The 23,023-nt window shown below is 44.2% G+C and overlaps 1 protein-coding gene across 1 annotated transcript in view; it reads left to right on the top strand.

Moving 5' to 3' along the window:
• Positions 1 to 5,102: 5,102 nt before the first annotated feature.
• The window catches only part of Dctd (dCMP deaminase), a 93,694-nt gene continuing 75,773 nt past the window's right edge, over positions 5,103 to 23,023 (top strand). Inside the window, exon 1 of the mRNA XM_076553320.1 lies at positions 5,103 to 5,279. Within this exon, the coding sequence (XP_076409435.1) occupies positions 5,217 to 5,279 (63 nt within the window). The 5' untranslated portion in view covers positions 5,103 to 5,216. The remainder of the gene's footprint in view (positions 5,280 to 23,023) is intronic.

Genomic DNA, 23,023 nt, shown 5'->3' with positions numbered 1-23,023 from the left:
TCATCGGAATGCACAGGTCTCCTAAATTACGGAGGAAACAAAAATGTGGGATTAGACGGTAAAGTTGCGATTATATTTCACTCTGTAGTTGTCCACAGGTTTTCATCTACGGAGAACTTTGTTCTTTCATGTGGCTTTGGGACCTCTCTCTCTTCTTTCTCAGTACTTCTTCTGGGTGAGGGCTGCTGCTAACGCGTTCACTCATTTAACAAATATGTAATGTTGTTGTTCATTATTATAAAAAGGACACTGAATTTTAGCTTTTGCCCGTGCATTCACTTGGTGCCTGTCTGTGTGTCTGTGTGTGATGTGTATGAGCACTCATGGCATGCTGTGTGAGTGGAGGTCAGAGGTCAGTTTGCAAGAGTCATTTCTCTACTTCCACCACGTGGGATCTGGGGATCAAGTTCAGCTTGTCAGGCTTGGTGGCAAGTGTCTTTACCCGCTGAAGCAACTTGCTGGCTCTCCTTGGGTTTTGAATTTCTTTATAAAGAACTTGTTTTATTATTTATATTTATTTTCTGTTGTTTAAATCTTAGATGGTCTTTTAATTAAAAAAACAAAAAACAAAAAACAAAAACCCAGAGCCAGATATCAGGGTAAAAGCTGAAAGATCAGAGAAGCAGAACAGCAGCCGCTAGTTCTTACCTCTACGAAGTCCTCAGCCTAAAGAGAATGAGTTCCTGTTTCCTCACATCTTATATATCTTTCTCTGCCCTGCCATATTACTTCCTGGGATTAAAGGTTTGTGTGCTTCCCAAGCAAAGGCATGAGATCTCAACTGCTGGGATTAAGGGTATGTGCCACCACTGCCTGACCTCTGTGTCTAATCTAGTGACTGGCTCTGTCCTCTAATCCTCAGGCAAGTTTACTAGGGTACACAATATCTCACCACAATTTTTAATTTTCTTTGAGAATTTCCTACATGTATACAATGAAATACGATCATATCTACCCCACATTCCCTACCTCTAATTCTCCCTATGTCCCCCTTAATCCCCAGACTTGGTCTTTTTTCTTTTTTCTTTTTTCTTTTTCTGATGACCCACTGTCTCCAGTTAGTATCAACCATATAGTGCATGAGTGTGGCAGTTCTTAGGCGGGCAACCCAGTGGCTGTGGGTTTGTGAGTGAGCTGGCCATCTCATGTCTAGAAGACAGTATTTCTTGGTACTTCTTATCTTGCAGCTCTTGAATTCTTTCTTCCTCCTCTTCCAAAATGTTCTCTGAGCTTCGGTAGCAGTTGGGTTAATATAGATGTCCTGTATAAATGACGGGAGCCATAAGCCTAAGCGACCCTTGACACACATGCCGCCATATTTGGGCTTCTCTCCTCTTTTCCTAGATCTAGGCCTTGCTTAAGTGTCCATAGCACCAGAACCTCTTCTCACAAATACCAGAACCTCCTCTCAGAAATCAGGTGACTGCGCTGCAGTTAGGCAAGAATAGATGATGCCCATAGCAACATTCCCTGCTGTCTGAACAACCCATGATTAAAGTCCCTCCCTGCTTGCACCCCACTTTGCCCCCACCTATATATGCCCTAAGAGGAAAATAAAATTTTGGAGCTTGATCAGACGTCCTGTCTTGCTCTCATTCTTTGTGTCTCGTGTCCCTCTCATTCACCGGCCCTCCCTTCAGGTCCCCTTGAAGACCCTGCTGGCCAGAGCATTTAAAGATAAGCACTGGTCATTATATGTGTGTATAAGTTTGACCTCTTAGCACACACACACTCACAAAAGCAGTTCAACTCTGGGGCCTAGGACCTCCCCAGCCATGGGCTTGATGGCTTGATCACCAGGACTACAGTAGTACTGAGTATGAAATTCCCTCTTGTGGAAAATAGCTACCGCATAACAAACAGTTATACTGCCATTGCTCCAGTAGGCACAACTTGAAAGGTCAGGATTGCAGCACGCAGCTTCCGTCACTGAGTAAGACTACCGATGTCTTTTCTCCCCCAGCAGGCTACACAGCACTCTCCAGCCCTGTGAAAAACTAGCCAGCATAGAGGGAGTTTCCCATTCAGTTTGAGACTGGCTTTTTCTAAATTCTGCAGTTACAGTGTGTATCTTCAGCAATGGTTCATACCTCATCAGTTTTTTAAGGGGCAGCTTCTGTCGATTGCCATGCCATAACTTTCCTATTTCTTTGTTTGCTTGGTGGTTTTTTTTGGGGGGAGGGGGGTTTCGAGACAGGGTTTCTCTGTGTAGTGTTGGTGCCTGTCCTGAATCTCACCCTGTAGACCAGGCTGGCCTCAAACTCACAGAGATTGGCCTGGTCTGCTTTCTGAGTGCTGGGATTAAAGGCATGTGCAACCACCGCCCAGCTGTGGTTTTATTTTTAACTGAAACTGTATACTTGAATCTAACAATAAGGTGATTCTTCTTTAAAAAATTATTTAACTTTATGTGAATGTGTGTGTATGCCTGAAAATATATGTAAGTACACATATGTGCAGGATCCCATGAATATCAGAAGAAGGCATCAGATAGATCCCCTGAAAATGGAGTTACACACAGTTGGGAGCTGCCATGTGAGTGATGGGAATTGAACTCAGGCCCTCTGGAAGAGCAGTAAGTATTCTTAAATGCTGAGCCATTTTTCAACCCCAGGTGATTTTTAGAATCATATTCTTGCTTTTACACAGATTTTTTTTTTTAAATTTGTACTATTTAGTTTAATTTACTATTTAGTGGGACAGGCTCTTGCTATGTACCTGTGTCTGGAACTTGCCGTGGAGAACAGAGGGCCTAGAACCCACAGAGATCTGCCTGCCTCTGTTCTACCGAGCCTGAATGTCACCGCCACCACGCCCAGCAGGATTTGCATTTTGTTGTTATTGTTCTTTTTGTGGTCTGTCTCTGTGACCAAGATTGGCCTAAGGCATGCCCTCACTCAGGCATGCATGGTCACTTTGTATTTCTCCCATAAATCCAGCTGCTTTTGAAGGTACTCTTGGTTTTGCTATCTGGACTCTGAAAAGAGGAAAAGAGAGATGTGATGGGAGCCAGGGGCTGAAGTCACTTCAGCCAGAAGTGGAGGGGCTTGCAGCAACGTGGGGGCAGGGCAGCATTGGCCACATCTTTCCAGGTGCACCTCTGTGATCCGAATGAGCAGCCAGCGGTCACAGCATAGTGCTGTGGGATGTTCTGTATGTTAAATGTGCCGCTCTGATTGGTTAATAAAGAAAACACTGATTGGCCAGTAGCCAGGCAGGAAGTAGAGGCGGGACAAGGAGAGAGGAGAATTCTGGGAAGTGGAAGGCTGAGTCAGAGAGACGCTGCCAGCCGCTGCCATGACAAACAGATGTTAAGATACTGGTAAGCCACGAACCACGTGGCGACTTATAGATGAATAGAAATGGATTGATTTAAGATATAGCTGAGCCATTAGGCCAAACAGTTTAAGTAATATAAGCGTCTGTGTGTTTATTTTATAAGTGGGCTGTCGGACTGCCAGGGCTTGTCGGGACCTGGAGAGAAAACTCCAGCTGCAGCATAGACCCTGGATATTTGGGGAACTGGTTCTTTTGTGTCCCTTGGTTCCCACGCATTGTTCAGCTGCCTCCCTCAGGCCTGGAGAGATGGGTAGCTGCTACCATGCTAAGAGGTAAGAGACACTGGCCACAATTAGTTACAGTGAAACACCACTCAAGCTTTACTCTGGAAACTACAGGATTTCCTTCAAGGGACTCCTGAGTTCCAAAGCATTGATGCTACCACCTGTGATCATGCAGTTGTTGTCTCGGAGGGGAGTCACATTCCTGGAGATTTTATTCTTTGCTGTCTTCTCTTTCACCGTGTTTAAAAGGGGAGTAACAATCGCATTCAGTGTGTGTGTGTGTGTGTGTGTGTGTGTGTGTGTGTGTGTGTACACCAAGTCATCTGTTGATGGACACAGCATTTTCACCTTTTGGCGATTGTGAATAACATTTCTGTGCACAGCTGTATATAAATGTCTATAGAAATCTGGACTTCAGTTCTTTAGGGGCTCATGCTCAGAGGTATTATGAAAGTTCCCAGTTAAAGAAGGAGAACTTTGCATTGGAAAAGTACAATTATTGATTGGATCATATGCTAATTTTATGTTTCAATTTAAAGGATTTATTATCCGGTTCTCCCCACTTGAGTGTATGTGTGTATGCACACACATGCGCAATACCTCTTCCTTCTTTTGTTCATTCAATTTTTGGAGACAGGGTCTCTCTTTGTAGCCCAGGCTGGCTTGGAATTCACAATATAGCTAAGATTAGCTACATGGCTCAGGGCAATCCTTCAGTCTCAGCCTTGTTAGTGGTGAGATGTATGCTGCTTTCTGATTGGGCATTCCATGATGTCCCCCCCCCCCTTTGGTGTTAGGAAGTGAACCTCAAGATGCATGGCAGCACCCTACCAACTGATCTCTATCTTCATCCCTAAAAACATTTTCTGCAAGGTGAATTATTCTATGGACAGATATTATGAAATGGATTATACTCTACAATGGCATTGATTGCCAGTTCTTTTTTCATTAGTTTTTTTTTTTTTTTTTTTGAGACAGAGACAGAGTTTCTCTGTGTAGCCCTGGCTGTCCCAGAACTCACTCTAGACCAGGCTGGCCTTGAACTCAGAGATTCACCTGTCTCTGCCTTCCAAGTGCTGGGATTAAAGGTGTGCGCCACCACCACCAAGCTTGATTGCCAGTTCTTGACTCTAAACAGCAGGTAAGATATACGCAGTGGACATTGTTTCCTGTGAGACGCTATTTCAATGAGAAAAACGTATGTAGCTTTTGATGTTCAACCAAAGGCAGGCAGAGAGTAGGTGTCACTAGCCTGGGTACCCACTAAACAGTAAACAACTGGGATCTGCATACCACACGCCAGACTTCTGATTTTATTCCTTACCATCCAATATCCTGAGTCTGTGGAGCAGAGCTCAGGAAAATGTTAAAGACTCCAATTGGGATCTTGTCCAAGGCTCCCTGGATGACCTTGAGGGAGCCCTTCAGCTTCCGAGACCTTGAGCTCTCTAAGGATGTTTGAGTTAAACCTTTTCTAAGTTACCTTTGAGCGTCACGGTTCTGTGACTTAACAGCCACTTTAAGGCCATGTAGCCGTCACACATCCCTGACTCCTAGTTGTGGCTCCAGCCGCTCTCAAGAAGTCTGTAACGATGCCTCGATTTTTCTTTTTCTTTTCTTTTTTGCCTCTAGTCACTGGGAACTTCCCAGTTAATGACAGAATTTCTGTTACAGCAACTCCAGCTTTCTGTCGCTCTGCTCACTGGCCCAGGAGAGGTGAGTTTTTCTTGTGGTATTAGCCATCTAACAATTATGGAGTCTAAAAATCATCGACAGAGAGAGGATTCTGGGGAACTCTTAAGGTGGGGTGGACTCAGAGTATGTTTACAGTAGCCTCCAGGCAGATACAGTTTTCCTGCAGTTAAAATTAAATTAGGGGTGGAAAATAAGATTTCTGTACGTGTGCAATTCATTTGCATAGAGTCACAGGTTACTGTCCCCTCAAAAGCTACTGTGACATAAATATGATTTTCCAAGTCGTTATGAGAAAGTAATTTGAATATTGGGCCTGGAGTTCCAAGTTCAAACTGGTTGCTTATTATAATTCATGATATAATAGTGCTTGAAGGTCGGCCAGGGTGTCTGAGGGCCACTGGGAAAAGCTGCTGACGAGAGCTGTTGATTTGCAAGAGAGAATAACAACCTTTGGCTAAAGTGCACTTTCTAATTAGTTCAAGCCACGGCCAGGCCTGTAGTGGAGGGGGCTGAGCCTGCAGAGCGTTGGGTGTGACATTTGGGTCTTCGGTTCTGTCACGGCTTTCTTTGCTCAAGTGGTTGGCACGGATTTGGGTTCTGTTTCCAATGTCGCTTAATTTGATGTGATGAGGGGTTTGATGTCTGTCAGCTTCAGCTCCGCAGTGATGAGAAAACCACCCGACCTGTGTGTCCCCAGGGTTAGGGAAACAGTTCTGTGACCCCACGGCAAAAGAGAGCTCACCCTGTTAAGGGGAACTTCAATCGGGTCATACTAAATTACGACAGACACAGCGTGTACAACTGATATGGGCCAGCAAGATGGCGCAGCAGGTAAAGACGCAGCCAAATCTGATGACCCGAGTTCGGGTCCCCAGAACCAACAAGGGGGAAGGAGTGGGCAGAGCCCTGCCCGTTGTCCTATGACCGCCACGCTGCATGCTGTAGGCAATACAAATAAATAATTAAAAACAAGCCAACCAACCCAGTTATGTATGATGTAAAGACCAAATGTCTCGATGTGTCTGTTACCCAAATGAAAGACGGAACAAGTGTGCCCAGTGGCTGTGCGCGCAGACTTCCGCCCTTTCCAGGAGAGTTCCGCGGTATAGAGTACATAAAGGAAAGGTAATGGTGTCACTTGTTTTAGAGAGCTGTTGGCAGGAGGAGAGAGTCAGGAGTGAAGGAGTGGGAGGGGAGAAAGAGAGGAGGGGAGGGGAGGGGAGAGGAGGGGAGGGAGGGGAGGGGAGGGGAAGGGAGGAGAGGGGAAGAGAGGGGAGGGGAGAAGAGAGGGGAGGGGAGGGGAGGGGAGAAGAGAGGGGAGGGGAGGGGAGGAGAGTAGAGGGGAAGAGAGGGGAGGGGAGAAGAGAGGGGAGGGGAGGGGAGGAGAGGAGAGGGGAGGGGAGGGAAGGGGAGGGGAAGAGAAGGGAGGGGAGGGGAGGGGAAGAGAGGGGAAGAAAGGAGAGGGGAGGGGAAGGAGAGGGGAAGTAGGAAGGGGAGGAGAAGAGAGAAGAGGAGGGGGAGAGAAGGGAGGGAAGGAGAAGGAAGGGGAGTAGAGAGGAAAGCACAGGGGAGGGGAAGGGAAGGGGACGGGGACGGGGAGGAGGGAAAGATCAGGTTGAATCACATCACTTCCTGCAAGATTTTCAGCCTGGCTGGGCAGTGGTGGTGGCGCACGCCTTTAATCCCAGCACTCGGGAGGCAGAGGCAGGTGAATCTCTGTGAGTTCGAGGCCAGCCTGGTCTACAGAGTGAGTTCCAGGACAGGCACCAAAACTACACAGAGAAACGGTGTCTCGGAAAAAACAAACAAACAAACAAACAAACAAAAACAAAAAAAAATCAACAACAACAAAAAGATTTTCAGCCTGGAGGAACAGGAAGCTGACAGACTTCAGTGAACAGTCATCTTCAGAGTCACGAGCACACAGGCTGATAGCGTATGGGGCCTGGAGGGCCAGGTCTGTGTGTGATTCCAGTTGCGGGAAGGTTGAGGCAGGAGGAGCACAGGCTGAGTGTTTGCCCTGCCTGCCACGTGAGTTCAAGACCAGCCTGGGAAATTTAGTGATATTCTGTCTCAAAAAGAAAAAAAAAAGGCAGGGGTGGGGTGGTGGGTGGTGGGGTGGGGGTGATGGTGCTAGAGATGCAGCCGAGCCGCAGGGCTCTCGTCCAGCTCCTGTAAGGACTTAGATCCGACTTCCAGAGCCACACACTTACAATAGGAAGTGTTCCAAGCTCTTATTCAGAGAGGGGATGGCACACCTTTTAAAAAAAAACAACAACAGGTATTTTGAGAATTTCGTAGGTGAGTACTGGATCTGCATCGCTTCTGCTCTCCCCTCACCCTCCCCAACTCCCCCTGTGTACCCCCTACAGCTCCCCCTGTAGTTGATTGTTTTTTATTCTTTTGGCTCTTTGTTCTTTGCTCTTTGCCCCCCCCCCGCCCCCCCCCCCCCCGCCCCCCAGCTCCCAAATAAACCACACAGAGGCTTATTCTTACTTATGCATGCCCGGCCTTAGCTTGGCTTGTTTCTTGTCAGCTTTTCCTAACTTAAATTATCCCATATACCTTCTACCTCTGAGCTTTTACCTTTCTCTATTTCTGCATACCTTCCCCCCCCTTCTTATTCCGTGGCTGGCTGTGTGGCTGGCCCCTTCTTTTCTCGCTCCTTGCTCCTCCTTTCTCAGATATCTCTTCCTATTTATTCTCTCCATCTGCCAGCCCCACCTATCCTTTTTCCTGCCTTGCTATTGGCCATTTAGCTCTTTTTTAGACCATCAGGTGTTTTAGACAGGCACAATAGCACAGCTTCACAGAGTTAAACAAATGCAACATAAAAGAATGCAGCACAGCTGGGCGGTGGTGGCACACGCCTTTAATCCCAGCACTCAGGGGGCAGAGCCAGGCGGATCTCTGTGAGTTCGAGGCCAGCCTCGTCTACAGAGCGAGATCCAGGAAGGGCACAAAGCTACACAGAGAAACCCTGTCTCGAAAACATCCCCCCCCCCCAAAAAAAAGAATGCAGCACATCTTTGCTCACTAAACAAATGTTCCCCAACATAAACAAATGTAACACATCTTAAAATAATATTCCACAATACCTTCTCCAATTCATGACCTCTTCTTTAATTACTGTTGTTACATATATCAAAGTATATGTGTGTGTACGTACATAACCTGCTGAGTCCACTTGGTGTTGCTCATCTGTACATGTGTTCATTCTTAGCCAGATTTTGTGGCCCTCATTAAATCTCCATCCAGTTCTAGAATATGGCTGGTACATTTTTCTACAATCATGAGCTGAGATGGTCCTGCTGGGCATCTGATGTTTAGGACAGAAGAGCAACTTTACTTAAAAAAAATTCTTCAGGAGGCTGAAGAGATGGCTCCTTGATTAAAAATACTTGCTGTTCTTACAGAGGATCCAGGTTCAGTTCTCCATGATGGCTCATAATCATCCATAACTCCAGTTCAAGGGGGTCTAACACCTTTCCTTGGCTTCCCTGAGCACCAGGTGTGTATGGAGTGTAGCATACATGTGTGCAAACAAAACATATACATAAAATAGAATATATCAATATTAGAACATTCTTCTGGCTTATCGCATCTTATTTTGGTCTGTAAGAGTTGTTTGTTTGTTTATTTTTATAGTTTTATCTTTTCAGGATTAATCATTTATTTAATTATGAATTTTTGGTGCAATTGACTACAAATATATTGTAGTATTTACTCATGTTTTATGGATCTGCCTTCCACCACATGCCAGATCCTTTCAAAGGACAATTTCACCTTTTATAAACCTTATAAAGTTATCTCTTTCCAGACATGGTGGCACACAGCTGTCTTCTCAACACTCGGAAGGGCTAAGGCAGGAGGATGGCAAATGAGGTCAGTCTGGACCATATAGCAGGATTCTTTTTTTTTTTAAATCTGTTATGCAAATTTTCTTTTAGCTCATAAAGTAAAAACCAATCAAACATTAAGATTCATGACTTTACCAATTCACTTATTGTAGAAATTAGATTGTATCTTGTGTTTAGCCAGAATATATGTAAAATATGTCTGGAGGATGCAATGTTACTTACCTTTATGGCACCTATACATCTTAGTTAGAGAAAAAAAAAGATTTATTAAACAGTTACACAGAAGAGAATATTATTTAGTTATTCCTTGCCAGGATTTTTCATTCACAGCTTTTCCAAAGAAAATTGTCAGTTCAAAATTTCCCTTATAGGTCTCAGAGGCCAGTAACTTATTGGGTACAGAAAATGTCTTGTTTTCAACTTATCCGCGTGTGAAGAATCACCCCTTTAAAAAGCCTCAAGTGTGATATAATGCGCAGCTTATGCAGTAGCTACTGGTGGATAGAACTGTATTTATAGAGAAGAACAGATATATATCCTTGAGCTTCTCCACACATCGCCAAGAATCTTTCTTCCGAGGCCCATTCCCAGGACGTTTTGTTTAGACTAAAGGAAGGATGCCTACTTGGCCTTCGGTGACATACCTCATTATTTATGAGTTGCAGTTCAAAACTTAGTCTAAAAAGCAAGCTGTGCCTTCTCATTTGAGCATTAGAAAAGACTCCAAGGCACTGAATATTTATGACTTTTGGATACTCGGGAACTGGATTTGTAGATTATTGCCTGAAATGGGTAAACCGAGAATTTGGGTTGAGATTTTCCTTCATAACTTTGACGTTGTTGGTGCTCTGGATAGTTGATGGAATTCTACTGTCTACAATAATGAAATCATGATTCAAAGTCGCTGTTTGTTTAGGGCACACAAGGAAGAGAGGCAAGTGGAGCTGATGCTGTGTTTGAGACATTGCAGCCACGGAGCTCTGCTGAGGAACTATAGGATCAGGCATTCATTTATGTAAAATCGTGCGTCGGGGGAGCTAATCCCTCTCTAATGTCACCTTATTTCACAGAATATTAATACCAGAAAATGCAGTTGCATGTGGCTTTATGTTTGATTCTGGCTAGATAAGCCCTTTTTGTCCATAAACAAATAACATGGATTTCAAGGCGGTAATGTAATTTCAGCAATCCTGGAGTCTTCCTAGGCATGAGAATGCATATTCAAAAGTATCCACTGTTCTGCTGGTACCTTAAAAAAATACTCCTCCATGAGAATACCTGATGGGTTCACAAATGCTTCTGGACACGCTGCAGTTTTGTCCACTTTCTTTTTTCTTTTTCTTTTGTGTGCATTGGTGTTTTGCCTGCATGAATATCTATGTGAGGGTGTCCCCTAGAACTGAAGTTACAGACAGTTGTAAGCTGCCATGTGGGTGCTGGGATTTGAACCCGGGTCTTTTGGAAGAGCAGCCAGTGTTCTTAACTGCTGAGGCATCTTTCCAGCCCAGTTTTGTCCACTTTCTGATGGTAGAAAGTTTCTTGATGATGAAAACTGGCCTGAGTGTTCTGGACCCTCTGGAATTAGTTCAGTCAGTCTTGTGCCCACAGACCAAATCTGTGTATAGATATAAATAACATTAACCAGTAAAGAAAAGAAGTAACCTGGAGACGAGGCCATTCCAGTGTGAGTTTTCTTTGTTGAACAGAGAAGTGTCTCTGGAAGTGCTTGGAAGTACTTTAGTCAGATCTGGGTGTTTTTTTTTGTTTTGTTTTTTGTTTGTTTTGGATTTTGGAATCTCACCCAAACACAGTAACAATTGAGACTGGGAACCAAACCTAAACATGAAGCTAATTGATGTTTTGTAAGTAGTTTTTACAGAGTGTCTGGAGATAATTTTATATATTAAAAAATAATTTTGGCTGGGCGGTGGTGGCCCACACCTTTAATCCCAGCACTCGGGAGGCAGAGGCAGGCAGATCTCTGTGAGTTCGAGGCCAGCCTGGTCTACAGAGTGAGATCCAGGACAGGCTCCAAAGCTACACAGAGAAACCCTGTCTCGAAAAACCAAAAGAAAAAAAAAATTGTGCTAACCCTGTCCCTCATCTGCTGCAGCACTCGCGAGAGTGGTCCCTACACCACATCTGGGCAACAAGGTAGAGCTGGCCCTGAAGGTGTAGGTATGGGAGAGCCGACCCTGAGGACAGGAAAGCAGGAGAACTGGCCCCGCCCCTTGCTCATGCAGCAAAGGGTGAACTCGCCAGGGCAATGCAGGAGAGCTCCCCCTGGTGGTGAGGACAAGGGAGAGCGGTCGGGCTGACCAATCCCACAACTACCTAGGCCCAGAACCAGGGCTATGTGTTGGCCCACCCGCAATAGCCACCCCATCTGTGATCTACTGGAGCACATGATGGGACCCAAATATGCAGGATTTCCACAGCACAGGGCAACAGCCGGATAACCAAGAGGAGTCCCAGTGAGGGCCCAGCATAGACAGTGTAGTAGAAACCAGAGGCCCCGAACCAGACCAATGACTCTCTGCAGTGAACACTTGCAAGTAAAGATGTGTGGTTTACTGCGTGATTCACTATGTCACACTGCAGCTTCCATAATGAGATTTTTTTTCCCTTTTCTTTTTCTTTTATTTTTAAAGATTTATTTATTTATTATGTATACAGTGTTCTGTCTGCACATATCCCTGCAGGCCAGAAGAGGGCGCCAGATCTCATTACAGATGGTTGTGAGCCAACTGAGCCACCATGTGGTTGCTGGGAATTGAACTCAGGACCTTTGGAAGAACAAGCAGTGCTCTTAACCTCTGAGCCATCTCTCCAGCTCCCCTTTTTCTTTTTTCTCTTAAATTTTATCTGGGAGGGAGGCGGCAAGGACAGAGGGTGGGTATGCAGGGACAGGAAATGAATGGGATGGAGATGCATGATGTGAAAGACACAAAGAATAAGTGAAAAGAAAGTTACAAAAAATTAATTTTGTACATGAAACGAAGTTTGTATATGCCGAGAGCCTTTAGAAAGGGAAAGTGTCCCAGCACCCACAACCACAAGACGGTCTGGGGTGGTTTCCCCCCACCATCATATTCTCAACTTGTGTGTGTGTGTGTTACATATATGTATCTGTGGAGGCCAGAGGTTGACATCAAAACATCTTCTTTGACTAACCACTCTCCTTCTGCCTTGAGACAGGGTCTCTCACAGAGCCTGGAACTCGATTTGCCAGGCTAGCCAGGGAATGCACTCCAGGAATCGATCCGTTTCTGTCCCACCTCTGCCCTGGTTCTGGGGTTACAGAAGCACGCTGTGGCGCATGACTTTGGTGTGGGTGCTGGGGGTTTGAACTCAGGTTCTCACGTTTCCACAACAGGCACTTTCATGACTAAACATCTTAAAGTCACAGGGCCGAGAATAAGCAAAAATCACGGCATATCTCCCAGATGTGTACATGCCTCCCAGATGTGTACATATCTCCCAGATGTGTACACGTCTCCCAGATGTATACATCTCTTTGTCTCCTGTCCTGATTTCTTTTTCTGTTGCTGTGGCAAAACTCCTTGGCAAAGGTAACCAGGACCAAATGCTTTCCAAGGCAGCTGCTTTTGCGGATGAGGGAACCCTTGAGTACAGGCTCTTCTTCCTACATGAATGTGGATCTTCAGAAGAGGAGGCTTCAGTGGTGGTGTTTTGCCCTCAGGACACCTTTCCTACTATTCCAGTGTAGCACGGATCATTCACTTTGGTGGCATTCATATCTCTTTAACAATTGTAGGTGCTTTCTCAGGACTGACCTGAATGCTCTCCTAGCGTGGGATTTTCTGTGCCAAACAAATGAGTCCGTGATCTCTAAATTCATCTTCACTAAGGTTCTCCGGACACAGTCCGAACAAAGCCATATTCTTGGCCAAAGTACCACACAAATGGTCGCTAGCCCAGTTCCTAGAAGAGTCCTTGTTCACCTCTGACTGGGCCTCTCATTGTCCATGTTTCTTTCCACATTCTTGTCCTCTCAAGCTCCCATAAGAATGCTTCCCATGCGCTATATATTTTTTTTCTAACTCAAAGTGCCAAATTCTTTCCCATTCCAACCATCAACCAGTTTCAATGGCCTAAGAGCCACATGGGTTCTTCCCAGCAATGGCCCCACTTCCTGTCTTAGCTTCTTTCCCTGCTGCTGTGATGATAACAACAACAACAACAACAACAACAACAACAACAACTCAAGGGGAAAGGGGTTGTTTCATCATGGTGGAGAGAGACATCAAGGCCTCAGGAGCTTGAAGTGGCCGCTCACACCACCAGCTTTGGCCGGGAAACAGAGAGGGAACAACATGAGCTCCTGCTCCTCCAGTCACACTGTCCAGGATCTCCAGCCTACAGTTAACACGGGTCTTCTCGCATCCGCGAACATAACTAACGCAAGTCCCTACCGCAGGGGTTCTCAACCTGTGGGCCGCGACCCCTTTTGGGGGGGGGTTGTCAGAGGACCCTTTCACAGGGGCTGCATATACAGTAGCAAAGTTACAGTTGTGAAGTGGCAATGAAAATCATTTTGTGATTGGGAGGGGGGTCACCACAACACGACGGACTGTACTAAAAGGGTGTCAGCATCAGGAAGGCTGAGAACCACTGCTCTACAGATACGTCCAGAGGCCTTGTCTCTCAGGTGATTCTAAAGCGTGTCAAGTTGGCAAGGAACTCTCGTCACATCACCGTCTTCAGAATGCTGCATGAGGAGTTCTGGGAATGTGCAGAAAAGGTACGTTACCATCCGAGGGGGCTGAAAGGGGCCTTTCTTCCTTGAAGATGTTGAACCTTATCTCTGGTCGCATACATTTGAATGTTGCTTCTCCCATGAGGTCAGGCCTAGCTAGCATTGCTCACTGGTGGGGTTACACTAACATTTCCAATTCCTTTTACCCAGTTTTTTTTTTCTCTCTAAATTGGGGATACTTAGTATGTATTTACTTAGAATAGATTTTTTTTTTAAATAACTTCAGCCATGTTGACTTAATGAGAAGACACTTCTTAGCCATTGGCTTGTGGGAGAGCAGCTCACAGGGAATACTGAGGGGGACCGCTCCTTGGTAGCTACATGCGATGCTGGAGAGGATTGGTGTGTGGAGCCTGGCTGAGTGTCCACCAGGTGCATCTTCTCCTGCCCATTGCTGCTTCAAATCTTCGTGGCTTCTTAGGTGGCCTTTCCCAGTAACTAGTGAATCCTGGGAGCTGTAGTCCGAGGAAGGGCTCACCATCTTAACCTGCACAGTGGAGGAGGAAACAAATGGGAGCCGAGAAGCAGCATCCCTTTGCAGCTCTTGTGTGGTGCTGAGAATCAAACAAGATGGCATTTGTGTTCCAAAAATGACCCTGTCCGGGGCATGTGTTCTTGTAGTCAGAAGGTTTCTCTGGTCCTGCCAGGCCCCCGCAGTCTCATGACCCGCTTATAAAATAATCACTCAGAAGCTTATATTAATTATAACTGCTTGGCTCTTAGCTCAGGCTTATTACTGACTAGTTCTTACACTTAAATTAACTCATAATTCTTATTTTTGTTTAGTTACATGTCTTGGTACCTTTTCTCAGTTCTGCCTTGTCATCTTGCTTCCTCTGAGTCTGGCTGGTGACTCCTGACTCAGCCTTTCCTCTTCCCAGAATTCTCCTTGTCTGCTTATCCTGCCTATACTTCCTGCCTGGCTACTGGCCAGTCAGCATCTTATTAAACTAGTGTACAAAAGCATTCTCCCACAGTATGTTCTGTTTCTGCAGGGACACTGGCTCACAGACCATGCAGTAAAGTGGCTCCAACCATCTTCGATCTATGACTTCCTAGGCCGGCGTCGCTGCTATCTTCACTGACAAGAATGGTGGAAAGACAATTGTAAGGTCAGAGATGCTCTCTCCAGCAAGAGAGCATTTTACTCATCTTGTCTTTTCCCACTTCTTTGGCAAGAGCTGAGTTACTTGTGCACCGAGTTTCCAGGGAGAAAGCACAATAGCCTTTTCTGACCATCCTTTGAGAGAGCCTCTACACTGCATCTCAGTTCCATGCCTGGAAGACCTTTATAGCCTGTGGGCTCTTGAGACTGAGAAGAGTCCCAGAGAGAGTACTATATTAATAATAACACACTGATGCACATGCCTACCTGCATACAGAGAGAGAGACAGAGACAAAGAAAGGTTAGAGAGAGACAGATTGAGAGAGAGACACAGAGAGAGACAGAGAGACAGACAAGAGACAGAGAAAATATACAACTATGGGACCCTTAGTACCGTTTTTTTTTTTTTGTTTTTGTTTTTTTTTTTGGTTTTTTTTTTTTTGGTTGTTCAAGACAGGGTTTCTCTATGTAGCTTTGTGCCTTTCCTGGAACTCACTTGGTAGCCCAGGCTGGCCTCGAACTCACAGAGATCCACCTGGCTCTGCCTCCCAAGTGCTGGGATTAAAGGCGTGTGCCACCACCGCCTGGCTTAGTACCGGTTTTTAAGAAATGTTTTGCAAAGTGTTTAAGAGTAAAAATGTCACGATAGCTACAATAAACTTTTATAACAGTTCATGAATAAAATTAACTCATTTAAATGACACAATTCAGTGAAGATTTTGTATATTCAGGATTACAACCATCAAGACAGACAATTTTTCAAAGTTATTTGTGTGTACATGTGGATGCGTGCACAGGGTGGGGGTGGAGCGCACATGTGCATGCATCGTCCATGTGTGCCACCCACACTTGGTGATCAGAGGACAACTTTCAGGAGTTGGTTCTCTCCTTCCACTGTGTGGATTCCGGGGATTGAACTCAGGTTGTCAGGCGACCCACTGAGCCATCTTTCTGGTTCCACAACTTTAGGAAAATTTTCATGGCCCTCTGCTGGGGCTTGGATCTTCAATGTCCTCCAAGGGCCCACATGGTCAAGGCTTGGTTGCCGGCATGGCAATATTGGGAGGCAGTAGAATGAATGTTTAGGAAGTGGGGCCTGGTGGGAGGTCCCCAGATGACGAAGGATATGGCTTTAGGAGCATTCTGGGCTCCTCTCTTTCCCTCTTTGGCTTCCTCACCAAGATGTGAACAGTCTTCCTTTTCAGAGTGCTCCTGGCACATAAACTACCACAGGCCCAAAGCACAGGGTGAGCCATCCTGGCCTGGAATCTCTAAAACTATGAGCTCTTTCCCTTTAGAAGTTGACCTCTCAGATATGAGTCACAGTAACTGTAGTTGTTTGGGTGAGACATTTTCTTCGTGTATGTGAGTACTCTGTCCCCAGTTGGTGGCACTCTTTGGAGAGGTATGGAATCTTTAGGACTTGGAGTCTTGCTGGGGGAAGCACATCATTAGGGGCGGGGCTATGAGAGTTTCTAGCTCTGCCTCACTTCCTCTTCTCTCCGTGTGCTTCCTGTGTGCAGATCAAACGTGATCAGCCAGCTTCCGGCTCCTGCTGCCAAGTCACGGCTTCCTCACTATTATGGACTCTAGGCCTCTGGAACTGCAAGTCAACAGAAACTCTTTTTTCCTTAAGTGGCTTTGGTCATAATACTTTATCATAGTGTGATAAAGAAAAGTAACCAATACAGTAATGTAAGGCTGACTAATAGGCCCACAAAGAAAGTCTTCTACCTTTCGCCATCGTCTTCCAATCCTGTGTCCTTTCTAGTCCTAAGTGACCACTAATGTATACTTTCTGTATCTAGAGACCTCCCTGTTTTTGAGATTTCACATGAACTGAAATTTTAGTAGTCCTGTAGACTGAACCCAGAGTTTCGATGCACAGTAGGCAGGCACCATACCATTGAGCCGTATCTGCATCTAGTGTGTTTCAAGATTCATTCATGGTATGGCATGTATGAGTGTACCATTTCTTCTTATTGATGGGTAATATCTCATGGTATGGGTGTACTGCATAGTGTTTCTCCCACACATTAACGGATGCCCATTTGAATTGCTCATAAATTTTGACTATGACGAGTAAAACTCATTAACACTCTTGTTCCAGTTACTTATGGACCTTCTGACTTACTTCTAGGAGTCGGGTTGCAGTTGACTGCTTCCATTGAGAAAGGGAGCTGGATTATGTCAAATGATCTGGTGAGACAACAGGGTCAGGGATCGCTTGGGTTTTGCCTTAGTGTCTTCTGGGCTGGCTAGCAACAAATTGTAACCATTTTGTTTATCTAGGAATGACTTCACTTTTACTGTTGCAAGTTTTGATTGATGCAGGATGATTACTCAATTTTTTTTTTTTTCTGAAAACTCTTTGAATCTGTCATTCCACTCCCTCATGGCTCCCATTGTTTCTTGTAAATCTTACTGGGGTGTTTTTTTTTTTTTTTATTCCTTTCTTTCCTGCAGAACGAAGGCATCCAGGTTCTTTTCTGGCCTCCTCTGGTACCGATACCAGTACCTTCACACATATGGCACCCACATTGTAGACACTCTCACAGACAAAAATTAAAATAAATATTTTCTAAAAAAATGCTAAATTTGGAGGTTGGAGAGATTATTCACTCTTCTGGCTTCCTAGAGTACCTGCATGCATGTGGCACACACACACACACACACACACACACACACACACACACACACACACAAGCACATACACACACACACTAATAAAAATAAACTTTAAAAAAATTAAATCTGCATACCTTGAGCTATAAAACATTGCCAAGTATCATAGTAGGTCTTTACTGGTTATCTAATGTTCAGACGCAATTGAGAAATACCTCAGGCTAGGATTTGTATTTTCCTTACCCATTTTTGAACTCTTGAGTAGCTTTTCAAATTTGCAAATTGCTGCTAAAGCACATACTAGCATTAAGTGCATTAACATTCCTCAGAACAAATGTCACAGTGAATACAAAACCTGTCCTCTTACCTAGAGCATATGGTTTTAACAACAACAGTGATAATTTTTCATGTACCAGAGATGAACAGTTTGGCTTGTACTTTTTTTTTTTTTTTAATGAATTCAATCTGTTCCTGGTCCCAGGCTTGCAGTATGATTCTTTCTTTCTGAATGACTCTCAAAAATGAAATGGCAATCTGTACTCTTTACCAACCAGGGCACTGAAATTTTGGGAGACACGGGGGCAGATGAAAGGACTTGGTGCTGGGAACGAAAATTACCTATGGGTAGAGTCTCAGCCCAAGGAGCCGCACTGATGTTTTCTGTCTAGCAATTAGCCATTGCCTGACTGCAAGGGCTTCTCACCGGGTCTCGGAGGAAATGAGGGAATGTGGGGTTTTAGTTTCTCCAGAAAAACAAATATTCTTCAGTTCCAGCCTCTTTCAGTTTCACAATGTCCCCTTGCTGAAGAGAATGATTCTGCCCATGTAAGGCTGCGTCTCCGTCGCCTGAGTTGTGAGGGCATGGGTGTCTCTATATACATTGTGATCCCGTAACTATAGTATAAACATGAATATGAGAAAAAAAGAACTAGGAATAGTTATTATCTTGACTAATTTTATTGTAAAAGATCTAAAAATCTAATTCATTTTATATAACTTTTTTGAGGGTTTTATTTATTTGTGTGTGTGTGTGTGTGTGCACACACATGTGCACACGTGCATTGGTGTACATTGATGTGCATGCTGGTGTATGCATGCAGACATCAAAAGAAAGCATCAAATGTCCTTCTCGATGACTTTGCCTATTCCTTGAGGCAGGGCCTGTCTAGGCTGGAAGACAGCAGGCCACAGCAATCCTCCTGGCTCTGCTAACCTTGGAGCTGGGGCTAAAGCATTATATCAGTGTTATGTGAGTGCTAGCATCCAAACTTTGGTCCTCATGACTTCAGAACAAGCACTCTTAACCACTCAGCCATCTTTCCAGCCACTTGTCTTATCTAATTTTTAATATCATGAAAGCTACATGGTATAAGATTGCTTTGACAAAATACTACAAATAGCATAACTCACCATGGGCATGGATCTATAAATAATATTACATGTGCACAACAAAAATCACCAGGTGTCTCTTATTTTGGAAGATGTCACAGTGTAAAGAAAGCACATGTGCCAGTTTAAAAAAAAATGAAGGCAAGAGAGACTTGCTTGTTTTATAAAACAGGCCAAAATATTGATGGCACAGTTCTTTTTGTGGATGCTCTCAGACCCTTCAGAATGCAGCATATTGAAACACCTCACTCATTCTGTATCCCGCCATCAATAAAGATTCTTCCAGTGGCTGAATTTTAGTCATCTGGGCACCTTCTTATAAGATCCAGTTTTAGTAAAAGAATCCTAAGTCAGTGAGGCCTCATCTTTAATACATGATTGCTTCCAATCTCTCAGCTTGTCCCTCACCTGCCATCATTTTGAGATGATGTTCATGTTTCCAACCCGTTTCTAGCAAGAACCTTTAGTTTTTGTGGCATTATTAGGAGGTGTAGCTTTGTTGGCATGCCTATGGCCTTGTTGGAGGTTTCCTATGCTTGAGATATTGCCCAGTGTCTGAGTTGACTCACTGTTGGTGCCTGAAAGATGTAGAACTCTCAGCCACTACTCCAGCACCATGTCTGCCTGCACACCAGCATGCTCCCTGCCATGATGATAATGGATAAAACTTCTGAAACTGTAAGCAAGCCACCCCAATTAAATGTTCTCTCTCTACGAGTTGCCTTGATCATGGTGTCTCTTCACAGCAATAAAAACCCTAAGACAAACATTGGTACCAGGGACTCACGTATTGTTGTGATAGGCCTGACCATGTTTTTGTTTGGAGGAATTTGGACTTTGGTGCTTTGGGTTATGAAAACAGTGGAAAGCTTTAAGCACTGCTTAATGGGCCATACTAGTAGGAGCATGGAAGACAGAGGTGCTAAGAGTTATTTGGACTGCTGGGGGCTCACTCAAGTGTTTTCAGAGGAGAAGAGTTTTGGAACATTGCCTAGAAATTGTTCTTGTGGTATTTTGGTGAAGAAAGTCACTACCTTTGCCTTTGTTCAAAGAGTCTGCCTGAGGATAAAATAAAGAGTTTAGAATTAATTCCGTTGACAGAGTAATTCTTAAAACATCCTAGTATTGACTCTGTTGTATAGTTACTAGTTTTCGTGCTTATAAAGATTTATTATGAAAAGGAGCAAGCTGAGCAGGGTCAAATAAAATGTAAATTTTGAGTAGAAAAAAAAAAGCACCAGGAAGTGGAATGGAGCTAAGTCCTGTGTTCAAGGAGATAAACAGATTAAGAAATGGAATATAGGGAGTGGTGAGCTTAGGGTGAGATCCCACCCAGCTAAGTTTCCAGTTTGTGAAAAAAAGCTTAGAGTTGAGTGTGGTCAGTGTTGTGCCCAGATCTCGACCCCCAGAGAGACCATCAAAGACAAGCATGCTGGAATACAAAAGCAAGGTTTAATTTGGAACATCCAAAAGCATATGTAAAAGCAATACAAGCCTAGGCAGGACTTCGTCCAATACATCCAACACAGTGGAGGCTGGAGGAAGTAACCACCTCTCTGCAAGCTCAGTTTTTAAAGGCAAAAGCCACAAGGTTACATCATTTAGGGGTGCTAGTACTGGTACAATTCTGATTGGTTCACTTCTAGGGGCCTCTAGAAATCATGGCTTAATCTTACTTCTAAGGGGCTAGTTGCCCACCACCATTTCTCATTGGCTGCCCTCAGGTGGGAACATTTCTGTGGTCAGTTACCTAGGGAACCAGGGAGAGGACATTCCATAGTCTGGCAGTCATTACCCCGTGACTACCTTGTGACTCTGTACTTTTACACTTCCTAGTTTCTGGAATCTGGACTGACTGGTTTCAGTAACTCATGGCCTGTACCTAGAAGGAGAAATCTTAGGCCTTAGTTTTAGGGTAAAAGTATTTTGGTCTTATTTCTAAGATGGCTCATTTTGGTCGCACAGTCAGGTGCACCTTTAATCCCAGAACTGGAAAGGCAGAGGCTGGTGGATCTCTGAGTTTGAGGCCAGCCTGGTCTACAGAGCAAGTTTAGTACATTCAAACTTAGGCAGTGAAGAACAGAAAGCTGGTGAAGATGTAATTGAAGCAGGGGGCCATGATCCAGCCCCAGCAAGCAGCAGAACTTGATAGCTTCAGGCATGTGGTTCTGGATTTAGAGTTAAGTATAGAAGAAATGGGTTATGGAATTTGCCTCTGAGCCTAAGAAAAACTGCTGAGGCCAGGCATGTGTCAAGGGTGTCCCTGAATGGAAGCCTACTAGAGAGGCCACTGTGTGAAGCTGTGAAGTTGAAGCCTGGGTTGCCTTAGAGAACCCAAGATGTTTGAGATGGGATATCTGAAAAAAGGGAGCTGCTAACAGGGAATGAAACAAGCCCAAGAGAAAGAAGTGTGTTGTAGTCAACAATGCTGAATAGGATTGGAGATCTGAAGAACATTTTGACATCAGACATGGAGATACAGAATTTGGAGTTTGCCCAGCTAGTTTTTACTTTGCTTTGGTCCATATTTCCTCACTATGCTCCTTTCCCTACATTATGGAATGTCAGTGTATATCCTGTGCCATTATATGTTGGAAGTATGTGGTCTGCTTTTTGACTTTGATTTTTACAGGTGATTACAGTCAAGTGATTGCATAAATCTCAGAAGAGACTTTGAACTTTGGAATTTTAAACATTGTTGAGACTGTGATAAACTATGGGGATTTTTGAAGTTGGAGTAAATGCATTTTGCATTATGATATTGTCATAAGCTTATGGGGGCCAGGGAGTAGAATATGGTAGTTTTAATGTAATTAGCCCCCATAATCTCATAGGGAGTGGTACTATTAGGAGGTGTGGTTTTGTTGGAGTGGGTATGGCCTTATTGGAAGAAGTGTGTCACTGTGGGTGCAGGCTTTGATGTTTCCTATGCTCAGGATACTAGCCAGTGTCTCATCCACTTCCTGTTGCCTGAAAGATGCAGAACTCTCAGCTACTACTCCAGTACCATGTCTGCCTGCATGCCACCATGCTTCCTGTCATGATGATAATGGACTGAACCTCTGAAACTGTAAGCGAGCCACCCTAATTAAATGTTTTCTTTATAAGAGTTGCCATGGTCATGATGTCTCTTCACAGCAATAAGAACCCTAACTAAGACAACTTGGGTTTGCCAGAATCACTAATTTGATTTATAAAATATTTAAAAATCTAATTTGCTTCATCTAAATATTTTTCGAAGACTTTATTTCCCGGTATGTTTATGTGCACTTGCATTGGTGTACATGATTTGCCAGATGGTGCTTGTGTCTCTGATGTTTGTTCACAGTAATTTCCCACCCACAGACCCCCCCCCCCCAATACACCACTTGGCTATAAATTCCCTCTTGCCTCTGTTTGAGGATGAGCTCTATTCTTCTATTTGACTGCAAGACTCCAGACCTGTGGTCCCTATACTTGTCTCTGTTGTTCTGAGTATAGTATGCCGCAACATGTTCTATTAAACAGTATTAACTATTTTATTTTATTGTTGAACACTACAATTTTATTTCATTTTATTTCATCTTGAAAAGGCTTTACAGGGGTTGGGGATTTAGCTCAGTGGTAGAGTGCTTGCCTAGCAAGCACAGGGCCCTGGGTTCGGTTCTCAGCTCGGAAAATTAAAAAAAAAAAAAAAAAAAAAAAGGCTTTACAGCTGGAGACACGGCTTAGCAGGTAAGTACAGCTCTTCTAGAGGATCTGAGTTTGGTTCCCAACATCCACATTGGACAGTTCACAACCATCTACACTTCCAGCTCTAAAGGATCTGCCACCTACCTCCAGTCTCCACGGGTACTTGCACTACCCACAAATACACTCACACATACACATGATTAAATAATAAAGTCAGGCTAAAAATTAAATAATAGCACATAATTAAATAAAGTCAAGCTATGTAGGCATACAAAGAACGTGATTTGTTTTTTTCTTTTTAGCATTTTATTTTTTTTCTTTTCTTTTTAATTAT

Source organism: Peromyscus maniculatus, chromosome 17 (genome assembly GCF_049852395.1).
Source record: "Peromyscus maniculatus bairdii isolate BWxNUB_F1_BW_parent chromosome 17, HU_Pman_BW_mat_3.1, whole genome shotgun sequence".
NCBI classification, from domain to species: Eukaryota; Metazoa; Chordata; class Mammalia; order Rodentia; family Cricetidae; genus Peromyscus; species Peromyscus maniculatus.
The sequence above is the reverse complement of the archived record's forward strand: the minus strand, read 5'-3'. Positions and strand labels throughout refer to the sequence as shown.